The 26898-nt window shown below is 39.9% G+C and overlaps 1 protein-coding gene across 4 annotated transcripts in view; it reads left to right on the plus strand.

The window, feature by feature from the left end:
- The window catches only part of PIGN (phosphatidylinositol glycan anchor biosynthesis class N), a 98697-nt gene extending 74593 nt beyond the window's left edge, over positions 1 to 24104 (plus strand). Inside the window, exons 21-30 of one of the 4 annotated variants that reach the window (XR_009276953.1) lie at positions 1477 to 1579; positions 3903 to 4005; positions 6156 to 6242; positions 8992 to 9047; positions 9531 to 9606; positions 10874 to 10947; positions 12702 to 12813; positions 13817 to 13859; positions 15561 to 15613; positions 23726 to 23743. Coding sequence is in view for 3 of the 4 variants with exons in the window: in XM_058832863.1 (XP_058688846.1) it covers positions 1477 to 1579; positions 3903 to 4005; positions 6156 to 6242; positions 8992 to 9047; positions 9531 to 9606; positions 10874 to 10947; positions 13817 to 13859; positions 15561 to 15613; positions 23726 to 23849 (719 nt within the window). In the remaining variant the exon portion in view is untranslated. Of the gene's footprint in view, positions 1 to 1476; positions 1580 to 3902; positions 4006 to 6155; positions 6243 to 8991; positions 9048 to 9530; positions 9607 to 10873; positions 10948 to 12701; positions 12814 to 13816; positions 13860 to 15560; positions 15614 to 23725 lie in introns of all 4 variants that reach the window. The other 3 variants (XM_058832863.1, XM_058832864.1, XM_058832865.1) reach the window with 3 other exon arrangements.
- Positions 24105 to 26898: the final 2794 nt, after the last annotated feature.

The raw sequence follows: 26898 nt of genomic DNA on the forward strand, positions 1-26898 counted from the left end.
CTTGACTGCAAACACAGAGGCAAAACCAGGAGGTGTAACATTAGTTCATCTGCTTCCCATGCTCTACAGAACCATCTCAATATTACCAGGTTTTTCTAAATGAATGTATATTATGTCTTAAAATTTTCATCTGTGGAAATTTATCATAGCAACTTGCCAAATTTTGAGGAATTTGGAATCACAACAGCATATGGAGGTCAGATACAGAGGTTTGTGTAGGTCAGCCAGAAACCTACAGGTCTTTTTATTATTAATATCTGATGTATCACATCAGAGATGGAAGAGAGAGACTAATTATTACCTATCAGCCACTCATCTGTTCCCATCTATGATTGGACTCAGAGTGATACACATCTGATAGGTTCAGTGTCACTCACAGAGGCCAGTTGCCATGCTGAATTTATTTCCAATTGTTCTGACTTTCAGTGAGGTCCATGGAGTTCCTACTTGAATTGGACCTTCTTGGAGCCCCTTGAAGTCACTTATTCTGTAAATCTAGCAGTGGCCCAGGCTGAAAGCCAGGAAATAAAACATCCTGACTCACAGGACTTAGAGACCTCCTCACCTCTCTTTCATTGATATGTTTACTGTAAATACCAATGTATGCAATGACGATAATCACAGCGAGCATGTTCTGTAATATCTTATAGTTTTGTGTTACTTAGAGTGATTATTAATTTCGACTTACTGCTGATGTAACCTTTGAAAGATTGAGTAATGTGAAGCTACTATACTGCAATGAAGAATCACATGAATGTTATTTGTCAGCATACTTTTTTATAAGCATGCAATTTTCATATAAAAAAACCCCAGTGTTTAAAGATTAAGTCAGAGCAATGCTTGTCCTTCTCCCTTTCTCTTCTTCAATCATTGGCCATCTTTCCTGTTTTTCTTCCTAGTTACTCACTTTTGCAGGAGCCCAATTCCTAATCTAATTACAAAGGATAGAAGGCCGGGTTGGATGGGGCTCTGAGCAACCTGGTCCTAGTGGAAGGTGTCCCTGCCCATGGCAGGGTGCTTGGAACTAAGTGATCTTTAAGGTCCATTCCAACCCGAGCCTTTCTATGGTTCCAATCCATTGGAGCAGTGGCTTTGTCACTGCAGTCTTTGAGTCCTCAGGAGCCATGGTAAGTGGTTTTCGGAGTAGTATTAAACAGTCAAGTTTGATTGGGTTGTAAGGTAGTACTTCTGCATAATCTTAAAGACTTACTAACATTAGTTCATGAGAAATTATGAAGGCTGTGATATAGAAAGACAGGGAATTAAAATGATACAGAACTGAAATTACTTTTGATGAATGTGAAACATTCCAAACATTGGATTTTCTTTAGCAAAAGTAACTTCTGAAAATAGAGCGTCATATATTATCTGTATTGAATTTCTGTACATAACTTTCCTCAAATCTTGACATTTTATCTTGTTACTGAAGATGAAATGTTTTGCATGTTGTGACTGACAGATCTCTTATTATTGCAGTTTCTTCCCCAGTGTTGCTGCTACTGAGCCCCACATTTCTCTTTGAGAGACTGTTCAGCATATTGCTCTCCCTGATGTCCACCTACCTGCTCCTCAGCACGGGGTACTTCATTCTTACTCTATTTGAGTTGGTTATACATATGAAAATCCAGGACTGTATGTGAAACTGCTTCATCTCATGCACATTTCTGTTAAAGGTGTAATATGTGCTTCCAGCATTTATCTCCTTGTTTAGTTTACTATATAAAATTTTAGGGGAACTTTCATATTCTTCCTTGTATTATAAACACAGTTTGGTGACATGCCTTTCAACTAGACAAGGCAATGGCTGGAAAGCTGTGTGTTCAAACAACCTTGCACCAAAATAAGAAAGTCTGGTGTAGTTTATGCCTTTTGTTGTTTTGACATGTGCTTTTCTCCTCGCAGAAAAAAAGAAATAGCATCTCTCACAGCTGTTCGGCACTGGTTATAGCTTAAATGATGTGTGCCAGGAAACAGGTAGTCCTAAAATGAGGGAAAATTGTATTTTGAGAGATTTTTGTGGAAGTAATTTTTTTTTTTTCAAAGGGATGTTGTTTCCCATAAAGACTAGACCTTGCTTCTTTTTGGATAAAAGTCAATTCCTCTGATGTTTTAAATTAAGAGAACAGTGTCAGCCAGCCCTTTATTTTTACTCAGACTTGGTAGCTCTTAAGAGCATAATTAATGGGGAATATAGGAACTGTTCTTTCCGCCTCCCCTCCCACTTATCCTCTGGATTTAATTACACTGGAAAATTAAGTGGAATAAAACATCTTGCAGCAGACATTTTGCAACAGCTGCCTCCTGTGGATACTCTCATTTTAGTTGAAACATCTCCTTTTTTTTTTTCCAGTCTTCTACCATCCCTTCCTCCCACTTCCCCATTAAGATTTTGATCCTAATGTTACTCCTGACTGCACATACATTCTTACACGCAGCCTTCTTAGCCTGTGCTAGCTACTGGATAAAGCACGGATGTTGTTCTCTGAGGCTGGCAATCTCACTCTTTCTATTTTGGCCCTGCACCAGACCACATGAATGCTGACAGCTCTCTGCTGCCTTCCTACAATGTCCAAATAGATGAAAAACTTTTGGAACAACTCTTAAAAGAGAGAATAAAACCCAAGGCACTGGTGCCCGAAGTGTCCAGTGTTTCTCTCCTCAGTGCACTCTTCTGTCATGTCTTGATAATCCAGCACATTGCCTGCGTAATTGCCTTTCTAGGGGCAGTTAATTGGAAATACGGAAGCCAGCTGAAGAAAATGGTTGCATACAACCACTTGTCACCAATTCTGTTGAAGGTATTTAATCTGTAGGAAAGTGTAGACCATTATAAGGTCTGTAGTGTTACTATTACTGACAATGTAACTATTTTGTCTTCATATTTAGCTGCCTGTGGTTCTGATAATTAAAGTGGAATGTCTTTTCAAAATTTTTTGCTCCAGTTTGAAACTGCTTTGTAGCCCAACAATACCTAGATTGACTGCAATGATTTCCTTATTTTTTAGAGAGAGAGGTTTGTCTAAGAAGGAAAAAATAAAAAGGGAAACATTTATAGCCTTGTCAATATCAGTATTACAGTCAGTATCAGTATTATAATTTTATCCTGAAAGAAAAAAGCCTGGGAGGTACCATGAAGTGCAACTGGAGAAACTAAATGTTATCCAATTTCAGTCTACACCCTTATGTCTTCTGGAGGTATTAATCTCTCACATAAATACATTCATACTTTGGAATTTGAGTGCTGTAGAAGCCAGAAGTACTCCTCAGAGATCGGGGGTGTAGCTAGAACAGCTTAGTGGCCATGGTTAGAGTGTGACTTGATGCTGCTATTGTGAAGTATTGGAATACAGTGAAGAAAAGAACATTTCACTGAAGTGAAATGTAATGCTGCTTTTATTATACAGATGTCTCTTTCCTTAGAACTAAACTGAGATCACCATGATGAGTTTGTGTGATTAGGTCCTAAAGAGACACAGTCTCTAGCTGCTGTTTAAGTTGAACTGTAACCCCTCAGTTCCAAATTACTCTCATTGAAAAATTCCATTTTGCAGAAAATTAATTTTAAACATGGGGTTTTTTTCCTGTTTCTTTTAACTTTATTCCAGTTTCGTTAAAATTAAAGAAGACACTCTTCCAGCATTGTGGCAGCCGTTGAACAAAAAAATGCAAAACATGACAAAGCTGAAGCAAATTCCGTTTCTCCTACATTTGCCATCTAACTATTTTATGGCTTTAAAATTCAACCAACTGTGGGTGTTTGGAAATGGGGAAAGAAGAGCGAGAATGCCACCAGGTCTTGGTATAACTTTTGTGTGAAGAAAAAACAAAAGAAACATGTCAGTATTTGATGTCAATTAGTTTTCAGCAACTGCACTTACTATGATTATTACGTTACTTTTCAGATATGAAGCTCTCTTTCCACTGGCACTGTTTGGTTTGATGTTTGTGTGGATAAATATGGAACAAGAAGCACTGCAGCACTATGGTCTTTCACTCAAACCAAAGGTACCAGCTCTTGATAGATACATCTATTTAATTAAGAGCTTTATTTTTTTGTTGTTGTTTCTTTGAGGATTTAATAAATATTCTGAGTGGTTTTCAGAGAGCAACACTTAGCATTTCTTTTCAGTTTGGGAAGCCGGTATTAGCTGTTTCATGAACTAGGAATATGACCTTGTAAGTAAGATTTGTAATTGATGTTATTGAAGATATTGCATGTCAGAGCCATTTCTAGGAATCCAGGAAGACAGTGTGACTTAGTAAGAGGCAGTGGTGTGGTCTGTAGGCTACAGACCTGTCTCTGTCACGTGTAGTGGCAATTCAGCAGAAAGGTACAGTAACTCTTCAGGGTAAGTACAGTGTCACTGTACATTTTTTGGTCTGATAGTGAACTCACGAGTGAGAGGCTGAAAAGAAATTATTTGATTTCTGAAAAGACCCATAGGAAATAGTAGAAATCTTAATTTGACTTATCCTCTCTTTGTTCAAGGATGGAGACTTATTTCTGTTTAGACTGACAAGGAACTGGAGACCAACTTGGAACTTGAAATTCTCAGATTTGCCTGGAGGAGAAGGGGGAATTTTGTAATCAATGCAACTTCTTCCATCTTAAAATTTAGTGTATTGTCAACAATTTGCAAAGGTCATGCTGCTCACACTGCTACTTAGCTCTTAGGTTAGGTCTAGGGTTGAACAAACAGGGGCTGTGCCACTGTTTTGGTCAGATCCAAAATGCCGGTTACAGTGGTTTGGGTCCTGGGAGCCAGGTGGGTGTGCACCACAGATCTTGCTGGCTTCTCCCAGATGAACCCTCCTGGCTACACATGCATGGGAGTGGCCAGAGTCACTTGAGAGAAGTGTTGGTACACATCTTTCCTTCCTTTTGCAACTCATAAAAATTAGGGAGAAGTCCTGGAGGTTGAAACCTGAGCCAAGACAGTCATCAGAGTGACCCTGACACATAATGTGGTTTTGTGATGCTCATGCAAGGGACACAGTTTTGAAACTTGAGAGAGCAGGCTTTACCAATTCAAGGCTAAAAAACAGAAATGGAAACAGACATCACTTTCTATTTATGCTACCTTTATGATAATTTGTGTGATTGTTTTTTGTAGCATCTGAAGCAATAGGGATAGAATACGAATATCAAAATTGCAATTAGTGTGTGATGCCACAATTGCAACTGAAGGTGTTTAGCATCTGTGGGATGTATTTTCTCTTCCACTCTAGAACCCACTGTATCTTTTGCATCTTGTTACAAGGCAACTGTGATGCTTGCCTGTTTGCTGTTAGTCTGGTGTTCTCTTCATTGTGAAATGAAGTTCTATTAAAGTAGTATTAAACAGTGATGAATGCTTTATTAATCAAATCATGCAAATACAAAGAACATAGGCTATAATTATGTTTTGTCACTCGCTGTATGTCAACATTCACTTGAAACTTTTGGTTTCGAGTGAAAGGAATAATGGAATACCCCAGCTTCCTGTTTTTACATTAGAAAATATCATCCCTAGAATGCCTGTTAATGAATGCTGCAAAGTAAATCCTGTATTGGAGAATGCAGCTCAATTCTCTGATGCAGAGAGATTATTTTAAATTAAAATGTTATCAGGCTTGAATGTCTGTTACTTGTTTTTTTTCTTTTTCCCTATGAAAAGGAGTTCACTGACCTCTTAAATTCCATGAAGATAATTTCTCTTCAAGTCAAGTGATATTGTGCTGAGGACTGAGTAAAAGAGATGGAGATTATTTTACTATTTTCACTCACAAAATAAGTCAAATGAGGATAATTGCAGTCTTTTATTTCTGAGGATCTTTATCCATATGCTCATGTGAGCAGTGGAAGTGAATGTGTGTAGGAGGAATATTTCTGATGAAAAAGATGATTATAAGTCTAAGGCATGGAAGTTCATTTTTAGTGTAGATAACAGTGGAAGCTTCACTGTTCATCTGATCACCTCACTTGTACAGTCTTTCTGACAGATTCATTAATTCATTAAAGTGTAATGAAAACATGGTTTGCGGTCCTTATTATAATACTCTAATAATGGGTGATAGGGAAGTAGGTTTCTTTCTCATTCATTTCAGTAAAAGTACAGTGGTTCTAGCAAAGTCCATTAGCTGATTGGTATTGATTCCTTTTCCTGTCTTTCCAGCTTGCTGTTTTCAACTTCACCTGTGCTATGGATATAACTCAGTTTCGACAGCTCCACCTGGATGACGTCCGGAGGTCCTTCTTCTTTGTATCCTTTGGCTGGTTGCTGCACTCCAGGGCAAAAAAAGGGTTTGTTTCAAAACAACCTGCAAAAAGGTTGTTCAAAACCTTTTTCAAAAGAACCTGCAGTCAAAATCTGAAACCTGGTACTCACTGAGAGCAGAAGTTGGTAAAGATGATTTGGCTCTTATTGCTCAAAACGCAGTGGTGTTGTACAGTATGCATTTTATCAAGTAGTTAAAAATGCGCTGATTTAGAATCTGTCTCCTTGCCCACTTATGACCATTGCAGCTGAGGTAAATTTTCTTCTGTTTTGAGTTTGGTTTTGTTTGATTACATTTTGGCTGGAGGGAACTTGCTCACCTTCACAAACCTGTTGAAACAAGTGATATTAAAGTTATCCTCATTTTTAGAGCACGGCAGTGTGTTAGGAAGCAGACGTTAGGTAGCAGGCAGATGAAACAAGGACAGTTCCTGCAAGCTCAGAGTGAAACATGTTCCTAGAATCTGGCCTAGAATTATTTATATCACAAGTGATTTTTGCTGTTAGAAATGATATGGTCTTAGGAGGGAAGAGCTGTTTGTTCACTAACATAGCAGTTAGTTTGCATTCCTACTGCAGCTGATTTTTATTTTTTTTTTCAAACAGTATATTGATAACACTGTCATTTTTCTCTTTCATTGTGGGACTGCAATTAAGTGGGAGCTATTTGGCAGCAAGGATGATGGATGAGCAAGTGGGAGAGAAAGTGAGCCAGTCTAGAACATAGGGGGGTTTCCTGCAGGTGAGTTACTGTATCTGGGGAGAAGTTGTCTCAGTACTGGTTCCTACAGGAACAGACTTTATAGTCCATCAGATAACCAGATCTGAGAGGGTGGGTCACAGTCACAGAGTCTATGCTTTTGGAATTTAGAACTGTGTTGTTGGACATTGGGAACCTGCAGCAGAGAAAATGTAACATAAGATACCAATTTAAGAAGGCAGATTAATGCTAAGAGAGAAGGCAAAAGGATTTGCTAGGTGTTTGATGTTTGTCTTTGCTTTAGTATACCGAAAAAGAGCTGAGACACCTTGCAATAAATGCATCAATTTCATTTGCTATTTTAACAAAAAATATGCTAACTTCAGTAAAGCTACTGCTGTCTGTCAGTTGCTAAATACTGGTAAAAAAAAAAAAAAATCAACTAATCTAACTGTATTTTTTAAAGCTCCAGCATAGTACTACTTTAACACTAGAATGTAGCTGTGCTGGTTTTGGCTGCAGTTAATTTTCTCTGATGAGTAGCTACTATGAGGCTATGTTTTGCATTTGTGATGACAACAGTATTGATAATCCACTGCTTGCACAGTCAAGGCCTTTTCTGCTCCTCACACTGCCTCACAAGTGAATACTACTTTCATCTGAAACACTTGAATGTGTTTTTCTCAGCTCCTGAAAAAATAACCAGTTTTTAGATCTCCTTTGCCTGCTCAAAGCATGCTGTAACTTCTTTTTTTTTTTTTTAATTTAGATGCTGTTTAATGTTTAGAAATAGTGGTATTAGAGGAGAAACCTTTTCTGCTAGAGCAGTCATACTGCAACTATGACCCTGTGAACTGTATGTCTTAATGTTGTCCCAAGGCTCCTGTATCAGGCCCAGTAGCTGGCATCTGCTGAGAAATCACAGAGCCTGGTCTTTGAGGAAAAGATTCAGATTGCTCATGCTTAGCATTTTTATTAGACCTATGTGTTACTGGCATTTTCTTTTTTGTTTTATTGCAGACCTCTTCTTATAAATCTCAACCAGCAGAACTGCACTAGGCTGTTAGACTGCCGTGTTACTGAACTTGAAATTGTGATACTCTTGGGAAGCCTGATTTCTTCAGTTATGCTGACCTAATCCTTCCCAAATATTGCATGCAGAATCCCAATGATTCTACTGAACAGTTGGTAACAAATTGTTTATGGAGAGACTTAAATAGCAGGAGCGATAACAGGAGCAAAAGGACCAGAGGGAGCTCTGGCAACAGCAGCCCATCCTCACTGACTTATGACCCTCTGCCTTATGCAAAATAAGTTAAAAACCATTCTTCAGCTGAAGCACTGTGGGCTATAATGGGCTCTTATGAGCTCAAGAGCAAGAAAAATACCTTTCATGGGCTCATGTAGTAGCAAGTGTTTTATCTAGATGAAAAAGGTAGGGTTTATCAAAAAACTCCTAGCTGTACAGATACTGGTGGAGTCGTCCTCCCTCAGGTAAGGAAGAAAATGGGAGTCGCATTCTGCCATGGGTAAACTGAGCATATTCTTTGGGAAAAAGAACCTATAGTAAGGATAGCATAGGAACCTCTAGTCTTTTTTAAGAGCAACTACCTCTTCCATGGTCAGTTCCTCAATAAAGCCATCTCTTTTGGCATGCAGAACACATGCATGTGTCATTACTTTCTGCAAAAGCATGTGTTTGAATGCACAGCTGGATTTGTGGTCCAGGGATGTTCCTATCTTGCTAGGCAGGGACACAAAAAGCCACCTGCAGCTTTCTTACAGGGGCCTCAAGACAGACTCTAAAACCTTGCCTAGTCAGTATGTATTTTAAAATTGATGTAGTTGTGTGTGAAATCTAGAGTAGAGCTAGAAAATACTTTGGATTTCTTAGTGCACTAAATTTGTAACAGTGGATCAACTCACTGTGGTTTCATGATAGATTTTGAAGGTAAATTGGAATGAAGGAGGAGAAATTCTGGTATTCTTTTATTGCAGCCATTTCTGTAGTGTATTTTCCTTAAATACATCTAGGTTTTCTTCATAGTGACAGCCTTTTTTGGCACTGGAAACATAGCTTCTATTAACAGGTAAATTTTATTTGTTTGAGACTGTACAAAAAATTCTTCCTGCAGTTGATGTACTAAGCATCATTGACATAAATTTTATTAGCAAAATCAGGGCAGCAGAATCAAAGTAGTAACCAGTGGAAGGATAACAATTTATTTTGTTTCTCCTCTCTGCAAGATCTTCCCTAAGATCCCGAGCTTGTTGGTTGTGAGGTTGTCTCAATTCCATTAGATGTTATCGGCAGGATGAGCAGAGAGAACTTGGTTGCCCACCAACAGCATGGCACCTTGAAACACAATCAGAGAAAAGTTGTAGAGAAAGAAAGGTGATGTTGGCAGTTCCTGCTGATTTAATATTTCATCAAGAGAAGATAAAATTGGAAGCCTTGTTTAAAAATGTATATACAACCCAGTGTGTTACAGGGTAATTAAAGGCTTTTTTTTTTTTTTTAAATGGAAAATGCCATTTTGAAGATATGTAATGTCTTTTCCATGTTTCTCTAGTTTTGATCCTGCATCTGTCTATTGTTTCTTGACTGTGTTTAGTCCCTTCATGATGGGAGGCTTGCTTTTACTGAAGGTTAGTAATCTTAGCTTGTTGAAATTTTCTCAAAGAACTATGGAATAAATAACGTATCACATACATGGTTGTTACTTTGCAGCTCACAAAAACATATGTATGTACTTGAGCTTCATTAGGCTTCTTAACCATGTATGAAGCTTTCAGCCTTTGTAGGGTTTCTAGAGGGATCATTCTCTTTCCCAAAAGAGAAGCTGAAGTGTGTGGAAGTATAATTTAACAGCATTAGGTCTGTTTATTGTATTAAAATGGAAATTTCAGATGTTGGAAATACTTCAATAATTTTTGAAGTTATAAGCTTTTCCTGTAGTATAAAATCAACAGAAACATTGAGGATGTATATAATTAGCTCTATGTATATTACATTAAATAGAGGTATTGGATGTTCTGATTGGGTTGTCATTTTACAATGGCTATAATTTTCTGTATATTTAGTAGTCTATCAGAGATTGGACTGCACTTCTGGTTTGCAGGCAAGGTGTGGTAGCTCTTTTCTAGTATTTGAGTAAAGGATCTGCCAGAGGGATGAAGTGGGACATTCAATTTATTGGTTATTACTAAAATAAGCACTCTTTTCTACCACTGCTTTTCTGCTGCTTCTGTTCTAGAGAAAGCAGACTGAAGTTACAGGTACACTTTGTGTTGTCCTGCAGGACACAGATTAATAGTGCAAACCTTCTAGATGCAAGTAGTCAGGTTTTATACACTGCTAACATAAGGATTGCAATTCAACTTTGGAAAGAGCAAAAGGCAGCATTCATATTTTCTAGTTTGTTTTGTTCTTAATTGACTGAACCATTTACATTTGCTTGACTTGGCTCTGGAGGGGCAGTGTGACCATTGCCTTACTGAATGCCTTCTGTATTCAGACTTTGTGGTTGTGATGAGATTGCCCTTTTATACTTGAAGCTCTGCAGCCTCTCATGTGAGATGCTGGATCTGAATAGTTGTCTTCTACCCTTGTTGAAATATTTACCACTAGTGCTAAAATGGATAAATCAAGTGAGGATCTGTTTTAATTATGGTTTTCCATATTACCTCATGGCTTATTTCACTGCAGTTCATCTGTGACTATGGAAAGGGATTTTTATTAATTAACTGAAAATGTTTCCTTCAAAATTATTTTCTACCCTGTCTAGCCAATATTTTATTTTGTAACATACCCATTCTGTGATAATTTCAAAAACAGGAAAATGTTTCCACAACCTGCCCAGGTTCTTTTTGTAAATATGACAATAAGCCAAAATCTAGCTTGTTTTTTGAACAGGTTGCGATCCCATTTGTTCTGGTATCATGTGCTTTTGAAGCTGTTCAAGTCACAACACAGCTGTCTTCTAAGAGGTACTTTACATGCTGCATTTCTGCATTAGTAAGGGTTTCAAATCTATTTTGTAAGAATTCAGAATTTTCAAATCTTAATGTAAATTTAAAAAAAAGAAACCTATTAGATCTCATTGTTGCTTTTATTTGTTATTAGGGCTTGGAGTTTTATTCAGTGATTTCTGCAAGCTCAGAGGTTTTTCCCTTAGCGATAAATGAGTATAAATTGAAGTGTTGGCCTTGTCTGAAACAATCAGATATTTAATATTCTTTGCTGGCAATACAGAGAAGGACTCTTTTTCCTCCATAATGTTAAAAATTAGAAGAATTTAAGGTCTGATCTTTACTTTATACTCCACCTCTACCTATAGCATAGTATTTTTTAATTAGCCCATTTATAATATAACCAATTTATAGCTTTGTAGCACTGACCTTATCATTGATAGCATTAAAAAAAAAAAAGTCACTGTATGTCCTTGCATTGCAGTTCAGTGCTTCTCAGATGTGTTCAGTATTACATATTTTTTGCAGTAGAAGCAGTGGCTGCCAGTCCTTTCCTTATCTCTTAGGACTTTTTAGAGATGAAAGTGGGGTTGCCCAGCCTCATGGAGTGCTGTATCCAGACTTGAAGTATCCTCATGTTTCCCCTGTCTCAAGGCTTTTATTTTGTTAGCCTTGCTCACCCCATTCAGCAGACCCAGTGCACATGACTGACTCCTCCGCTCATGGTGTGATATTATGGATGGTGCTGAGATGGAGGAGGTCCCTGTCAGCCATGTGATTTTGTCACTGTGGGATGTTGTGTGGGGTTGATCAAAAGTCCTGCTTGTGTGTGGCAGGAGGACTTCAGGGACTTTCTTGTGCGCATTGCTCAGCTGAGCATGACGAAGCTGCCCTCGCTTGTTGTGATGCCCTCTGCTTTTCTGTCTGCTTTCATCCTGCCTGACCCTGCCTATTGTCTCCTTGTACAACACCACCCGCTACCACAGAGATGGGGCAGCCCAAAATCTGACTGCCTGTTGGAGCAGCAGTATGATGCTCCCCACCCCTTTTACCTGCTCTGCTTTAGCTGTCTGCATGCTGGGCCTGCCTTGTCCTTTGACCCCCAAGGAAGGGTGTTCATCCTCATCCCTAAGGCTTGTACAAGAGCAGGGCTGCACTGAAGACCTGGAGTTGCTCCAATAACCAGCTAGTGGTTTCCATTTCTAGGGCTCAAGTATCATAAAGGTCAGCATTTCTCAATTGGTGAACGCTTGCCTTGGCACTGCTGGTGATATTGCAAACTTTTATGGAATGTGCATCTGAGTGTGTGAGAGGGGAAATGATACTGCCTTCATAAACCAGGGGACACAAGTATTTCTGTGCCACTTCATAAGGCTGTGGCTGTAACTCTGTCTGGTGTTTGTGCCAGCTTCATTTAGCTGTGCTCAGGTAACAAATGCAGTGATACTGCCACAGCATCCTCCTGGGAACACAGCAGAAACCGCAAGGCGCACCCAGGATCCCTGGAGAGGCTGTGCTCTGATTGTCAGTGCATCCTAAAGTCTGTGCTGCACTTCTTATTGCTTTTGCTGCCCATGCTAGATAAATTAAGCCATCACTGGGAACAATCCTGTCTTTGCAGTGTATAAACATGCCCTGAAATTAGTCTTGTCCTTCTGTGTGAAAGGCTTCCTGTAGTTCAGAAGGGTAAAAAGTGGATTTTTGTGATTTGAACAAATTGCTCCTAAACCCCCTGATTACAGATTAAAGACCTTTTTTTTTTTTTTTTCCAGTGGGAGTATTCTGTCCCATTATGTTCTTGGAGCTTGCCTGTGAAAAAACAGCCCTCTAGCTGAGTGCCTTCTAAGCACTATAATTGCAACATCCTGTCTATCTGAGCCATAGGTTAGCAGAGAGAAGCCTTTCTCTGTGTCTGAGATACAGCTGGTTTGTTGCATCCTGATTTATTAATGAAGCACAACTGATGTAGGTGATATCAGAAAGTTCCTCATTTGGAGGCATTGGTATGGGTATCCCCCCAAGAACATGGTCATGCAATTCTGCAGCAGGACGTTTTCCAAGAAAAAAAAAAACATTTGTAGTTTTACGATGGTAGTACTGATAAATTAGCTGTATACTAGTTAAAGACTTTTGTTAATGGGTCAGCTGTTTGCAACATTACTTCAGTGTCATTAACTTAGAAACCAGTTTTAACCAGTTACAGCAATTGCTTTCATGTAATTTAGGATTTACATAGTCTGAGGAAAAGAAGATTAGGTTAATGGGGGGGAAAAATAACTCTGCCTCCTCCCTTCTAGTGCTTTTTACTAGCCTAAGCTGAATTTCCCAAGGTAAACTGCTACCTGTAAAGAGGCCCATGGTTTAGGAGCATGCAACCAAAATGCTAGGTGTGTCTAGAGCAGGTTATGGGCATCCAGAGATTTGGAAGGGGGCAAGCACCTCCTTTACCAGCCTCTGACTCAGCAGAGTGGTTGTCAGCAAAGTGGGACTGATCAGCTCAGGTAGCTGCTGAACAGTTTTGCTCACTCTTGAGTCCATCATGAAGCTCCTAAATCAGCTTTTATTTGGTCTAACCACCAGACAGCTCCCTGCATCAGGAATGAGCAGGTGCTGTTTGTAAGATTCTTTTGTTCTCCAAAAAATGACTCATGTTAGGTTTCTCCATTGTAAAATTGAAGCTCTATTAATGTGAAATTATAAATGCCAGATGTCCTAGTCATGTATTTCAATTGTTTTCCAGTAGATTGCAGCGTACCTGAGTTTGTGAAAGGCAAATGCAAGAAATCTTATCTTACTTTAATTTCTTTCTGTGGGTTTTAATAAGCTCTTTTAATAGCTGTGGCCATAAAGAAAGGTCAATGACTTTGCTGGGTTTTTTTCTTTGCAGCCTTTTCCTCATTGTTCTTGTGATTTCAGACATTATGGCTTTGGTAAGTTGTTGTTCCACATTTTCTTCAAATAAGATCAAGAAGCAGAGAGTTTTCCTAATTCCATCAAGAGAGATCTGAATTTGTTTCAGACTTCAAAGTTTTTCTAACTAGGGCAGAGAATTGGATTGAAATCCTAGCATAACTTAGAGATAAAACTCTTCCAATCACTGCTTTTTGAATTTCATGTAATTAATGCTTCTGAAGAAGCAATGCTCTTATAATAATAAGAGACAAAAATGAAGTAATAAGTTAGCATTTGGAGCTCCTCATGTGCTTTACAATCATATTCCTTGGAAAAAATTAAACAAGAATATCAGTTTTAGCTGTGTGCAGGGTTTAATTAATTGTTCAGGAATTCTGAACCTTTTACCCACCCCAGCCTCTCTTGAAAAAGAGAGGAAGGAGAAATGCTTTACCCACCAGCTCCATTAGACTTGTCAGAATCCAGGAGATCAGCAACATCCAAGAAGACAGCTTTGTAATAAGCTGTCAGGAAATGATATCTTCAGAAAGCCTGCATCCACAAACAAAGCTAGCCAAAACAACCCAAAGCTGAACAATCCCCCAACACAGTTTTTACAGATTAAAAATATGTTTTCATTGCCCACTCCAGCTGTCTTCAAATTAGCAAGCAGTGCCACTGGTAAATAGAATCCTTTTCAAATCAGCAGGTAGAGCTGGTGTTGTCACTTTACACATGCTGGTTTTGTTTTGTCCCTTGGAGTAAGCACTCCTGATCTTATTTCCTAGTACAATGTGATCTGTAAAAATCACCTGATAGGGAAAACACCAAGTCAAAAACAAATAATTGCTAATTTGTCTGTAGAGTGAGAAAAGGAGAATGTATGCTTGTGTCAAGTTTCTGTGTGACTAATCTGCTTTTGGGTAACTTCCACAAGAAGAGAAATAGTATACCAATGAACCACATTCATAGCATTTCACTAATAAAATCAGTATAATTAAACCAAAAGAAGACTAGAGGTGTTTACTGGTGTGTATCAAGCCCCAGTACATCCAGGTCTTATACCTCATGTATTCTCCTATTTTGTTTTAAGTATTTTGAAACAATTAGCAGACATGTACTTGATGTACAAAAAAAAAAAAAAAAAAGAAATTGCCAAAGAGGTTTGTAGAAGATATGCAGAAACTGTCAAGAAAAGAGAAAATAGGAATTAAATGAAGAGCAGAGAGAGAAGCAGGACAAAAAGAGAACTTGTTTGTAGTCTTGAATCAATGGGGCCACCAACTAGAATTAGGGAAATTCACTAATAGATAAGTACTGTCTTCTCCCAACATTATTCCCACTTTACAGGTGGAGAACTGCTCGAGTTGCCCAAAGACATTTGTGTTGAAATTCCATGAAAACTTTTAGGCACTGCATTATTTGGCATGTTATTTCAAACAATAAAGTGGCTTAGCTTCTCTTATTGAAAAAGTTCTGGTGTTTCTCTGGTTTTTGCAACCCATGCTAGACAAAACTTAGTCCACCTCTTGATATTTTTGTTTGGTACCATGCTAAATCTGTTTCTGATTCCTAGAGTATTATTTACTGTAGTCCAAATGATCATTTCTAGAAAGGTCTTGTTCTTATTCTATGTGAAGAATTAGGAATTTGGAGTAAGCAGCCTAAAAAATTGGGGTTTCTTTTTCTGTTCCATTGTGCAGTGTTGATGTACTAATCAAAGTTGTTTTATTTCCTAGCATTTTTTCTTTTTGGTTAAAGATTATGGAAGCTGGCTGGATATTGGCACAAGGTACAGTACCTTTTTTGCTTCCACAGCATTTTTAAAGTTTTATGAGTTATACTATTTTTTAGTGAGTTTATTTTTTTAGTAAGTTTACCTACTCATAACTTGTTTAATTTTTTCCAATTACTCTGCTTAATCGAATGCTTCAGGGGTGTTCCACATACTTTAAACACATGTGCATGCATATGTATACATATCCCAAGCTAAAACTTGTGTCTTAATATCTGTGCCAGAGCAACACAGAGTAAGTAATAAATCCAGCATGGCAAGAAATGCAGTTAGTAGGATTTGTTTGAAAAGTAGCTAGACAAAAAGTATTTTAATTAATGTTTTGCATTTTAATTAGTTGTAATCACTGTTAAAATAACAATTTGTTGAAGTTGTTCATTGTCTTGTACCTAGTTAAGCCTCCGTATACAGCTCCCTGTGAATTAGTGAACCTTGTATAAATATGTTGGTGGCTACCAAAGTCCATCCTCCAAGTTGGGGAAGAGTTTAGCATTTAAACATAGCAATCACAGCTAAAATAAGAAAATTTGTTTTGTGTTATGGGTAATATTAACCTCAAATACAAGGAATACATGTTTCAGATTTACCTTCCCTAGGTTGTGGAAATAGATAAAATGCTGTAATAAGCTTAGCAGGGAATGCGTTGCTACTAATCCAGCCAATCTGGTCACTTGACGCTGTTATTTAAACAGGAGCTGAATAGTGGTCCATTGTTAATATTCTGTTTAGTCTATATATACTCTGTGCTTTTGTGAGCCCCGATGTTCCCAGCAGCATGTGGACACGTGTGCACACGTGTTCTGCCTGTTTCCTTTGGAGGTTCCAATTCCTGCTCACTGTTACCTTTAGAAGGTTCCTAGTGGGCAGAGGTACACTTAGATCAAACAGTGAAAATGTCGCTTTAGCATCACGCTTCCTTGCTATGGTCAGTTTATGGTAAGTCAGAGGGCTTCATCCTTTGGTTTGAATTCCTCTACAGTTTAATAAGGATATTAAAGCCCTCAGAAAATTTCTGCTCTGTTGGGCAAAAAGTTTTTTGATTGGGAGTTAGCAGCGAAAGTATAAGTTGTTACAAGTATCCAAAAACTTCCTCTCTGATACATGGTGTTCATAGCTAGAGCTTTACAACAGTAATGCATTGCTGGATCTATTTCAGCTGGAAGGTTGCCTTATTCTGAGGAGTTTAGGAGAGCTCATTATGCACTGCTGTAATTCTGCCTCTCCATGTGTTTTGATCACTGAAGGAAGCGCTGAAAAAGATCTTTTGAAAGAGTAATTTGTAATTCGTTTTTAACATGGAAAATACGTAATGTTCAGGCAGTCTCTGTCATTACTTCACTTTTGAATACTTAACTCTACCACCTATGTTATTTTATTGTAGTCTCTTTTATATGTTTTATTTGTATGTGTGTATATGCACATAAAAAAAATAATTAGGTTGCATAAGAAAGGAAGTGAAGCTGTAGGTGGGGTGCTAAGTGGTCCTTCTTATATCTAGCATGAGCATTATTTTGGCACCAGAACTTTCTCCTCTGAGCAGATTTCTAATGTGTGATCCTCAGGCTTGGCAAAATTAGTAAGCAACAGCAGATTATTTTTTTTTTGTTTGTTTGTTCCTGAAAGGGAAGATGAGCTTCAACGGGTTTTGGGTGATTCCCAAAACCAGTGGGAGTGAGATACTACCGTAGCTGTTTCCTGTCCTCCTGTTGCAAGTGCAGTGACAGCTCTGTGGCATTCTCATTGCAGTGTTGTCTGTTGCTGCTTTGACAGCAAGGTCTGAAAATATCCTGTCAGTTGACATTTTCCATGTTGCCAAAACTTTCCTGAGAATAGGAGCAGTCTTGGGGACAGCTGCTCTCATATTTTTCTTTTTTTCTTGTCACACTGATAGGAAGAGCATATGAATGTGTCAGCAAAAATATCTGGATTCATGTTATGTTACTGGTTACCACATCAGTGAAATCAGAGGTGGAAAAGCATCCGTTTAATTGCCTGGTGGAGATTCATTCTTCTGAAGTCTCTCAGAGTCCAGTGGTGTATGCACATTTGTAAAGCTTTGATGTGTGTTTCCTTGCTCATCCTGTTTTGTGGTGATGGGCTTTCCATGGATTTTCTAATTACCACAGTTCAAAAATTCTGTATGTTCTCTCTCTTACTAAAAATATGCAAGTTGAATTGGAGACCCATTAGCCAATATTTGGTTTTTCCAATAGCAAAGTTTCATGTAGATGAGCTGGCTTTAAATCCCTTGCAATAAAAAGACCTTCACTGTTTTTTCACCTTGATGTTTTCTTTCCTAGTGGGTCTCATTGTTTGGAAGTAAGGTTTGTTTACTGAACTGACATTTTCTATTTTTAAAAATTTCAGGAGCCCTAACTCCTGGCTTTTACATCATATTCTACTATGCCTTAACCATATGACATGATATTTTACCATGCCTCACATTTGCCTTAACAATACGATGTCTTTATTCTCCCAGTGGAATTCACCATGTCATATAAGTATTGTCTTTGAAAACAGATTTCTACCTCTTCCACTCTTCCAGTTTGTTAATGAAATGCTAAGCAACAACAGATCCAACATACAGTCCTGTATTACCACATTCAGCAAATTGTCAACGCACCACTGATTCCCTCCTCTCAGTAAATTATCAATTACCATAAATATTTATGGCTTCTTAGAAAGTTTTAAAGCCCCTTTTCTTAATGGTCATGCCAAAATCAATGTAAGCTTGTCGTTCAGAGAGTGCTTTCCATTGTTCAGATATAATAGCTGGATAAAAATCTTGCAGTGAATGCAGAACTCAAAGCAGCAGTTTACATAAACTTCTAAGGTCTACTAACCTTGTCCTCTACTTTTATATACCTTGAGGTAACCTGAATTGCATAATATGCCCCAGAAGAACACACCATTAAATTTCTTAAAAATAATAATGTAATTTTCCTAGTGTTTTTGATGTATCAGTGTGTAATACATGATCATGAGAAGTTTTTCCTGACAGATCCTTTTATTTTTGAGTAACAACCAAATGGAATAGCTAGCTTTTCAGCTTCTTTGTCACCAAAATAATTTCTCTGCAGCTTAAAAGGTGTGTTTATCTATATTTATCTGTAGATTTCCAGAAAGAGAGAACCTACTATAAAAAGCCTGCTGTATCTTTACAGTATACGTACTTTGTAAACAGTTGTATAACCTGATAATGAAGATAAACCTTAAAGGTTCTTTATATGGCTATTATGTAGCTTTATATAGACACATAGTATACTATTCCTTCTCTTTATAGCTGCTGGGAGATAAAGATATGATCTTAACTGTTTTGCAGTTTCAAAGGTCAGGGGACATAAAGCACAAAACTGGGTTTTTTAGGTTTTAGGAATAACAGAATAGAGTTGGAGTGCTGGGGCTTCTAGGTTGAACTGTTAGAACAAAAGTTTTGTGATTTGTTTTTTGGTGAAACTGAGGAGAGAGGGTGTGGCATCCTGGCTGGAAAAGCAGGAAGCTTAAAATTCATAATCTAAATCTGGGGACTCACTGTGTGCTTGGGAACAGTTCAAAGAGCATGGCATGTAGAAATATTGTCTCCAGACTCTTTTGAAGAGTTCTCATCCAAGTCCCTGCACAAGTTGTTTTTGTTTTACTTATTTTGTTTCTAGTTTTTTTGATTGCTATGGTGATTTACTCCATCTTCTTGTCTTTCCAGCTTCTAATCAGGTCTGTCATCTTAGGAATTAGCCTGTCTTGGGAGAAAGCCAAGTTTTGGAGCAAGATTGATTCCCACTGCTTACCCCCCCATTTTTTTGATAGCTTAGATTCTTTTTGTCTTTGATTTTTCTTGTCTTCCTTTTTTCTCACCAATATACAGTGTCACAAAGCCAGAAGGTGGTAGTACCTCATATGTTCTCCTTGTGGTTCCTTGCCATTGAAACAGGTGTGTTGCTCCCTGATGAAAAATTTTCTTACTGCCAGCTTTGCCTGTTGACATTGATCCGTAGATGGGGCACTCACCTTTCCATTGAACAGTGCTACCCTACTGTAGATCATCCTTGATCCCCCAAACCTGCTACCTTTGCCATCTCATCCTTTATAAGCATTGCTCCACTGTGCCCCATTATGCTATTATCTTTTACCTGTTTAATGGCTCTTCTTCCTTCACATGGATCTAATTTGCCTGGAGCCTAGAATCTCACTCCTCCTTCTCATTAGCTCAGGTTTGACTTCTGATGCAGAAAGCTTGTTTTGAGAATTATCTCCTTCACTGTAACTACAGATCCAGTCAAGGGTGCAGGTTCTGAATTGTATAGGGATCAAGATTTGACACTGCTGTTGTGGCATATACCTGTTAGAGTCTTGTTTTCTTTGCTTAAATACAGCATTACCCCAGCCTAAGAAGTAATTTACCAGGCAGAGCTGCCTGCAGGCAGTGCAGTACTGGTTGCTGAGAGCCCCAGAGATGCTGGCTGTTTGTAATTATATGACAAGTAGATTGAAATTCTTTTTATTGTGCTCTATGACATTTTATATATATATATATGTTTGAACAGCTCATATTTTATTAAAGGAGCATAACTATGCAGACTTTTGCAGTATAGCAAGGGAGAAGTGTGTGCAGCATTCTCTTCTTTACAAAAGTATGGAGGATCTAGTCCTTCAGCTGACAGGTGGCTAAGCAGAGTTTGAAGAAACCTTTTTGCTTTGAGAAAGCCTCTTCCTATGCCCAAAACACTGATCACATCTGAAAGATGTGATGAAAGACCCATTTGGGGGGTGCACGAGAATTCAGATTCCTTGTCTGGGGTTCACGCGTGGTCTGTGATGGTCTTGGGGTATCTGTGGCAATAAAAGCAGGGTCTTCATTTGGCTTGTGATTTTCAGATTTCTCATTCAAACCTTCTTTGAAAGTTACTAGGAAAGTAGTGTTTGCTGCTTCCATGAAAAGCTAGAATTCTGGTGTCAGGTGGGAAGGAAAGCTGAGGTGTTACCAGTAAGGCAGGAGACACTAAGTGTGCAGCGGTTTATCAGGGTGACTGTTCTGTAAGAGCCAGCAACCTTATCTACCTGTGGTGAATGTACAGTCCCCAAGGGCACATTACGCCATGAAGATAACTGTAGCAAGACTTTCATCTGTCAGTGTGTCCTTTCCCATGGAGAACTGAAACCAAAGTTGCAAGACACCCAGGTGGTCTTTCAAGGGCAGCTCTTGAGAGAGTTTATCTTTGTTTTTGTAAATGTGCTGTGAACTATGAGGTCCAAAGTGCACTGCCCAGGTGACAGTAGGCTTTATGCCTGACTTCATCCTCTCCCTGTGTCTTACACCTTTCCCACAGAAACAGGACAGGAACTTGGTTCTCATACATGTGCTGCTCATTATGCTCATTGAGGTCTGAGCCCTTTTATGATGGTGGATTTTTCTAATTGATTTCTTAAAACAATGTATTTAAGTGAGATATTTGTGAGATGTTTTAGTCAGACTCAACTGAAACAGAAAAATCTTACAGCATGCATCTGGACTGTTTTTATGTTCTCCTTGTTTGGTCCTTTGGTTGCTGGCACCCTGGCTGTGGAAGAACTTTTTGGATTACTTTCATTCCCTCACACTGGTTAGTGGCCCAGCTTTGTTTAGAGCTGGTGCTTCTCCACTTCACAGCGCTAAATAGTGCCAGAGTTGTCACAGTCTCAGGGCTGTGAGGATTGATAGCGTCGGCATTATGAGCTTTACTGCTCTTCTGTGGCTAAACTCTCAAACTGAATGAGTCCTCTGGCAGAAATTCCAAGTCATTAAGCCAGCAAGCATTCCTTGCAATCCTTTTTTGTGACTAAACTCAGACTTCTTCGAGTCTGAAGTTACTCTGTTTGTTCTAAAGAGCCATTTACTTTGGAATAATGGGTATGTGTGCATCAGGGCGTATGGGTACCTCTCATGTCAGAGTGCTAGTTTCTTCAGTAGTCCCAGGAAAAACCAAAGCCACACTGGATGCATAATGGACATGGGTGCAGCAGTGTTTCATCTGCAGCTCTAATCTGAAATGTCACTGGTTTTGGAAGATTCCTGGTTTCTGAATGACTAGTGGTTTACATTAACCATACCCAATTCAGATCTTACAGAATCACACAATGGTTGAGGTGGGAAGGGACCACTGGAGCCCATTTAGTCCAGCTTCCCTGATCAAGCAGAGTCCCTCAGAACACATTACTCAGGATTGTGCCCAGATGGCTTTTCTCCAAGGAAGGAGACTCCACAGCCTCTCTGGGCAGTCTGTTTCAGTACTCAGTCACCTGCACAGTAAAGTTATTCCTCATGTTGAGGTGGAACTTCCTGTGCTCCAGTTTGTGCCCATTGCCCCTTTTCCTGCTGCTAAGCACCACCAGGAAGAGCCTGCATCCATCCTCTTGACACCCTCCCTTCAGATACTTACAGACATTGAAGAGGTCCCTTCTCACTTGTTTCTTCTCAAGACTGAACAGGCTCAGCTCTCTCAGCCTTCCCTCGTAAGAGAGATGCTCCAGTCTCTTAGTCCCTTTATCATCTTCTTAGCCCTCCACTGGACCTGTTCCAGGAGCTAGCTCCCTGACCCTTATATACTGAGGAGCCCAGAACTGGACACAGCACTCCAGATGTGTCTCACCAGGGCTGAGCAGAGGGGCAGGATCACCTCCCTTGACCTACTGGCAACAATGTTCTTCCTAATGCACCCCAGGATACCTTTGGCCTTCTTGGCCACAAGGACACACTGCTGGTTCATGGACAGCTTGTTGTCCACCAGGACCCCCACATCCTTCTCCACAGAGCTGCTCTACAGCAGGTCAGCCCCCAGCCTGTCACGGTGCTTGTGATTATTCTTCTCCAAGTGCAGGACCCTGCATTTGCCTGTGTTGAATCTCAGGCAGTTCTCTGCCCATCTCTCCAACCTATTGAAGTTGTTCTAAGGGGCTGCACAGCCCTCTGGGGTATTGGCCACTCCTTCCAGCTTTGTGCCAGCAGTGAACTTGCTGAGGAGGCATCTGCACATGTAGATGTCAGGTTTGACTGAATGGTCTGTAATCCAATTCTCCCACACAAAAGGGAAGTCTGCCTTCCTCCAGACTTCCTCCATGATCTCTTGGGTCAGGGGTTCTTGAGAGCTAGACTTGGCAGTGAAGGCTGAAACAAAGAATGCATTCCATGTCTCAGCCTTTTTTGCAGCCTCTGTTGCAAGGGTCCCTGCTCCATTCAGTAGCAGGCCTGCATTTTCCATAGTTTTCCTTGTGTTATTGGTGTCTTTGAAGAAGCCCTTCTTGTTATTAGCCAGATTTAATTCCAAATGGGCCTTGAGCACAGAATGCCAAATTCCCTGAATTGAATCTTAGTCTGACCCTGAGTAGCCCATCTGTAGCACCAGTGAACCTGAGGTAATAGAATTTGAGCAAGTGGAGAGCAAGCTCATTGCTTGTTAGCCTTTTAATCATGAGTGGCTTCAGGACATCCTAACCCAGAAGCTGCATTTTCATATTGTGTCTATTAGCCACTAGAGATGAACTCATCTCTTTAATCTCTTTGCATGTGCTACCACAGCAAAGAATACCACAGCAGAGAATTCTACAGATTTTAGCACTGTTTAGTGAATAAGTAGTGGCGTTTTGGTTTGGTTTTTTGTTTTTTTTCTTAAAGCTCTTTGTCACTAGAATAGTATTTTCTCTAGAAAATTGTGCTTCATCTGACATAAATATCTGAGTTGTCTTACTACCAAGGATTGTTTGCCTGATGGGAAGTTCTCTCTAGAATCTGACAGCAAATGGAAGTTTTGCAATTGTTTCACTCACATACACTGAGTTATCCATTTGAATGAAAAGTATACCTAGTGCCTCTTACTCATTTGGTGTATGTTCAGTTCTATTTTCTGTTGTCCCCACCATTTTATTTTGTCTGAAACCTGGGTTTTTACGTGACAGTGCTGCTATAATACTTGTCTTCTAAGAGCAGTGTATATAAAATCACATCCTAGGTGAAAAATCAGCCTACTTAAAATGAAAAATAAAATAATAATTCAAAGATTTGTTTATGTTAAGATTTTTTTCTTTACTCTGCAAATTTGTATTTTTTTCTCACTTTTTCAATCTGTCTCTTCCTTGCAGCATCAGCCACTATGTGCTGGTTATGTCACTGACCATATTTATGATGGTGATGAATGGACTGGCCCAGCTGTTAACTACACAGAGACTTGGACTTCCCAGAAGGACTAAGCACCATTCCACATGATAAAGCATCCTCAGGCTTCTTCTGAACCAACCTCCAGCTCTGGAATGTAAATCAGGGTTAAGGGACTAGAGTGCCAAAAACCCATCCAGCAATCAGAGTGCTGTGTTGAAACAGATTAAATGCTGTCACATGATTGAAATTTGCATTTGAGGGTTGTCATTTAGACACCAATGGGAATATGGGAATAAAAAAGCCTCTCTTTATTCTTCAAGTGTACATACGTTCTTGAAAATGAAAACAGCAACAGAATTCTTTTTAAAATAAATAGGCAACTATCTTTTGGGTTGGGTTTTTTGGGAAGGTGGGGTATTTTTTCTTTTTTTTTTTTTTTTGTTTTATAACTTGGCTGCCAGCTGTTTGTTTATACATACTCTCATTAGGAATCTGCAGAGTTTTAGCTTCATTTCATGTCTCACATAAGCACCTCCCAGACTGAGGCATGAATGAAATCAGTCTGGGCAGATCACTGGTTTGTATGTAACTGATGTGGCACACACATTGGAATATCTCTGATTTGGACTGTGCTTCTTGCAAGCTGTGTCAGCGTGCCTGTGAATATGTTGAGGCAGGTTAAGGCTGGTGAAGCTGTGAGGCTGTTGCTGTAAGACAACGTCTTTCAGCTCATCCTGCTGTGAATTGCTGCTGCTGACTGTGCTCTCATGCTGCCTCCTGAGCTTGGGCAGGCTGAGCAGTATGACACTCGGGTAACTGATCCAAATGAAAAGGAACCTGGTTAAATAGCAGTCAAATTCCCTGGGCCAGCTCATGACAGGGTGGGCAGGAAGGTTAGGGCTGATTGTTTCCATAGCAGCCCAGAGTTAGATCAGTATAACAAGGTCATGAAACTGCATCTGCAGTTGCTGGTTTGCAGAAAGTGATGCCATGTGGAGACTTTTTTTGTTGTTGTTTCCTTGTTTTTCTTTCCACTTGTGTTCTACTCCTGATAGCAAGGATCAGTAATGGCTGCACAATGAATCTAATGCAGATCCCCTGTATACCAATCACAAGTGAGAAGCAAGGAAAAGAAAAACTGTTGTTCATTCTGGCCTATTCTATGGTGTCCTCACTAAAAACTGTGCTATGTAACACCCCTGTGTCACACTCCCAGCTAGCAGCCAGGCCTTTCTATCTGGGAGCTGATACATATGGTGCATGATGCTGGCAGCCAAGGCTAGACATGCATCATGAGGGCTTCTCCAATACTCTTTCCAGCCATCTGGCATTTGGCCATGGTCACGTGTCTGTTAAACAGTCTGAAAACTAGTCATCCCTCTGCAGGAAGTTTGGCTGGGAGAAGCTAGTCACTAACCTCCATCTGCTTGTTGGGTACTAGAAAAACATGGCATCATGGGCCTGCAGTTATCCGTGCAGCTTCAGAGTGCCTCCTGAGGGTGTCGGAGTACTGTTAAGAGAGTTATTTTTTCCACTAGCTGGTGGTCCAGTGGTCTTACTGGGTATGTTGCCTCACAGCTGGCCTCAGTTGCAGAAGATATTTCGCATTTGTTACAGGCTGTACCTGCAGACTGCACACCTAAAGGTGGACATGTGCCTGGTGCTGGTGGTTGTACCCTACTGCCAAGGCAAGGAGCAACCACGAGCAGCTGGAAAGTTGCCACTATGGCAAAGTCTGTGTGTAAGCATGGGAATGTTCCACGCTTGTTCCGGAATCCAGTGAGTGTCCATTATGGAGAGCTATCCTCACCTCAGCCTCACTCCACAAGTATCTACAGCACACTGTATCATTGTGGATGCTTGCTGTATCCTCAGCTTTCTGTCACCTAGCTGATGTCTTGTCCGCAGTGCTGTCCCTTCAGTACACAAAGCTCTAAGCCATTGACCATCCCAGTCTCCATTGATGGAGTGACTGCTTTGCAGAACTACTGTTTGTAGAACAAATTCAGTCATGGGAGTAGCTGAACAGCTGGCATTGATGTGATGTGAAGAAATTTACTCAAAAATTGGGAATGTGGGACTCACAGGGCTGCCACCCTTAAGTCACACCTTCTACAAACTCATCAAAGCTGCTTGTTATCTATGACAAGACCAAATGGTATTGGGAGGAACATACTGCTGGCACTGCAGGGTCTGTGTGAGAATGCAGAGGAGCTCAAGCCTGATGCTTTTTTTTACCACAGGGGGCTGGTAATAAAACAGCATCTCAGCCCACTGTGTCTGGTGCTGCTCGTCTGTCTGTGGTAGTAGGAATAATCTATGTATTCTGGTATGCAGGCAAGTGGAAATGACCGTGCAAAGAACAACCTACATCAGTTGTGCTTTCTGCTTATGGTTTCCATAGCACCTTTTCTTGCAAAGTGAGTTTTGTTTCTTACATCCTTCCTTGTAATAGAAGAAAGGGGACAATGAGCATAGGGGAATATTTGTTGTTTATCCCGAGTGCTGCTCTGCAGGGGTTTGTTCTTGTTTGCCATTTGCTCTGGTTGGGCCATTATGGTAGCAACCTCAGCTGCCCTTTCCCCCTCTGGTTCCTTGCATCACTGTGCCATTTGTGAATTCAGTTTCTGTCAGAGGCCACAGGAGTGCTGGAGAGCAGCTCTCATGGAGATGCAGGATTGGCTGTGCTAGTCTTGCATCTCCCCAGGGAAGGCTCTTGCTGAAGTCTTGGCCCGCACTTCTGGGTTGACTCCAGCATGGAGAGGTGTCAAAAATTATCCCACTAAGCTGCTTTACACAGCCCCATGGGGTGTGTGACAAAGTTTACTCTTCCCTCCCACAGATGTTCTCCAGAAACAAATGGCATAAGCAATAAAATGTCCTCCCTAGCCTTAGCAGCTAAGGTAGGGAGTAAAATTTTGTATTTGGATTGGTTTAAGCTTTCTTTTGTTCTACTTGTGGGTTTGCGAGCATCATCATCCCTCTTCATGGGGTCCCGACAGGATTCAGTCCACAGAAGGGGGGTTATGAGTCAGCAGAGACTTCCAGCACATGTGAAGGACATGAAGACAGAATTACCCCAAGCCCTTCTGCCTGCCTTCTTTCACCTGTCGCAGAGCTGCACACTCTCTGACTCTGCAGCAGGTGAGGCTCCAGA

This window comes from Poecile atricapillus, chromosome 2, assembly GCF_030490865.1.
Source record: "Poecile atricapillus isolate bPoeAtr1 chromosome 2, bPoeAtr1.hap1, whole genome shotgun sequence".
Lineage (NCBI taxonomy): Eukaryota > Metazoa > Chordata > Aves > Passeriformes > Paridae > Poecile > Poecile atricapillus.